Source organism: Helicoverpa zea, chromosome 18, assembly GCF_022581195.2.
Source record: "Helicoverpa zea isolate HzStark_Cry1AcR chromosome 18, ilHelZeax1.1, whole genome shotgun sequence".
Classification (NCBI taxonomy): domain Eukaryota; kingdom Metazoa; phylum Arthropoda; class Insecta; order Lepidoptera; family Noctuidae; genus Helicoverpa; species Helicoverpa zea.
In genome coordinates, this window is record NC_061469.1 from 4405257 (window position 1) to 4407616 (window position 2360).

Sequence of the window (2360 nt, forward strand, 5' to 3'; positions counted from 1 at the left end):
TCCATATAGGTCGCTACCTATGCAATCACGTTAAAAATGTAGGTAATCAATGTCAGTCGAGCTAACCCAATCAGTACAAATCAGTATTGCATGACTCGGTATTACGTTGCGGATAGATTTAAATGATCCATCAGTTTAACAACAGCCGTATTGAATTTTGCCATGTGAACTAACGTGTTTTGTTTTATCAGTACAATTTTTTAAATAAATAAATAATAAATTGTAAATAAATAAATTGTTTATTACTTCTCTTTGAACATCATTTTACAATATTTTGCTAATTCTAAAAAGTGCTGATGTATAATTTGCCCGAACTAGGTAAAAACCTGTGTCTCGGGCGTAAAAGTGCTTATTATAATATTTATAGCTAATTAACAATAAATTGCTGCTAGTTACTAAAAACTAGGTCAATGTGACAAATACAGAGTTATTACACATGTTTGTTATAATGCTTACATACTAATTAAAATATCCATATTGCGTACCTACAATATTACATACAATATTTGAGTGTAAATATGCGGGCCTAAAAATAATCAGTAATCCACTATCCCTAAGTAAAATATGAAATTATATAATGTGTAGAAATGATTACAGCTAAATATTATCTCGAGTTTGACGCTATCAGACGCCTTTATAGTCTACGGAGTTGATGTACCTATATTCAGCGGCTTTTCTAGCAGGGCATTCGGAATCTCCCGTTTTGTGATTGTAGGGTTTTTTAAAGCGCTTACAGGTTGCACATTTCGGCGGTTCTTCCTTTGAAGAGCACTCTTGAGTCGCGTGTCCCTCTCCTCCACAGTGGCCACAAGTAGAGGTAGCAGATTTGCATGTCTTGGATGCATGACCATACTGCTGACACTTGAAGCACCGAGTCACAAGGGTGAAATCATGTACCGGGCACGACGTCCAGTTTATGTAAAGCCTGTTCTGATTTACTAGGACTTTCCGGATGCTGGCTGGAACTTCAACAATATAGTTGCAGCTGTCAGCATCCCTTTTTCCTGACTTGTGGCTTAGTTTAATTGAGGTCAAAAAGGTATCCTTGGTCAATGTTGGAAGTTTGTCTACGATATTTTGGTCATAAATACTTTTGAAAACTTCTTTCTCTGCCATATCAGTGGGTACCCCAATAATTATAATGCGAGGCTTCCGCTTCTGAGGTTCATCAACAGTAAGTGCAGATGTGGAACGCTCGACAGTCTCTTTCACTTTTAGCATGTCATCCTTAGTCTCTGTGCTTATGATAACACCTCCGTTTCTTGTTTTCCAAAGTCCACGTACCTTTAGCTTCATTTCCTCAGGGCATACAATTTTTTGGACTAAATTTTTGGTCTCTTCACTGGTCTTAGTATGGTCACTAGGATATATAGCGACAGAGCTGGTTGCATGAGGCATAATAAGGCTTTTTGTACCCTTCACCATGTCTGCGAAGGATGTGCTTTCCGGCTTATGTTTGATGAGAGTATCTTGTAGTTCCTGCTTGATCTCAGTCAAACTACTAGCGAGGTCTTGATTTTCCTTCAACGTTTGCAGGGTGGCGTAGTTCTGAAGGGCTTTATGTTTCAATGACTGATATTGCACAGCCATTTGAGAGACTCCGTATCCGACTTTGCGACAAAGGCTAGTGACTCTTAGTTTTTGTTCGGAATTCATCTTGCCTTCCGAAACCGTGATCGAAACCTCATTCAGGCACTGCTCAATACTAGACATCCAGGATTGAATTTCAGGAGTAGAAAAAACCTCAATTGTTTCATCCTGTGCGTGACTTCTGGGTGTTGCTGCTGGTGGCGATGAGCAATGTGGCAGTCCGCCACGGTGGGAGGGGCTTCTATCCATAATTGTAGATCACTTTTTGTCCATATTTGTAATAAATACTGTATAATTTCACAACAAAAACGCTATGACTCTAAAACTAGGTCACAATAAAAAAATTGTTAATTACGCTATTTTTAAGTTGCTTGATGAGCACGTCTGTGTTCGTCGATTAACGCTGTATATTGTATCAAAGCAAATGGAGCAAAGCAATCGAAAGTGGTTTCATGCGTGGTTTAATCCTAAAGATGTGAAATTGCTTTGACAGTGAGGATTGCTTTGAGTGAAGATAGATTTTATGTCCTGCCGGGGCTGTGGGATTGTTCCAAAGAATTGCCGCGGCCCTGGGACATAAAAGGGTTAAGAAGGAACATGGTGTGTTTTAGTCAGAAAGAGTCTGACAATCCCTCACTTTGCTAACCCACATCTGCAGGGGTCATTTGAACATTTCCTATAAAAAAATAAAGGCATATTTACATTTTACTCTTCATCGCCCACCTTGCCTTTTCCAACCACGTAGGGGTTGACCACCACTCTAACTGGCT

The 2360-nt window shown here is 39.3% G+C and overlaps 1 protein-coding gene across 1 annotated transcript; it reads right to left on the reverse strand.

Annotated features, from left to right (window-relative positions):
- Positions 1–223: 223 nt before the first annotated feature.
- LOC124639164 lies at positions 224–1990 on the reverse strand. The gene has a single exon (XM_047176400.1). It carries the CDS (start codon positions 1837–1839, stop codon positions 625–627), a length of 1215 nt encoding a protein of 404 aa, XP_047032356.1. The 5' UTR covers positions 1840–1990; the 3' UTR covers positions 224–624.
- Between the last annotated feature and the right edge of the window lie 370 nt (positions 1991–2360).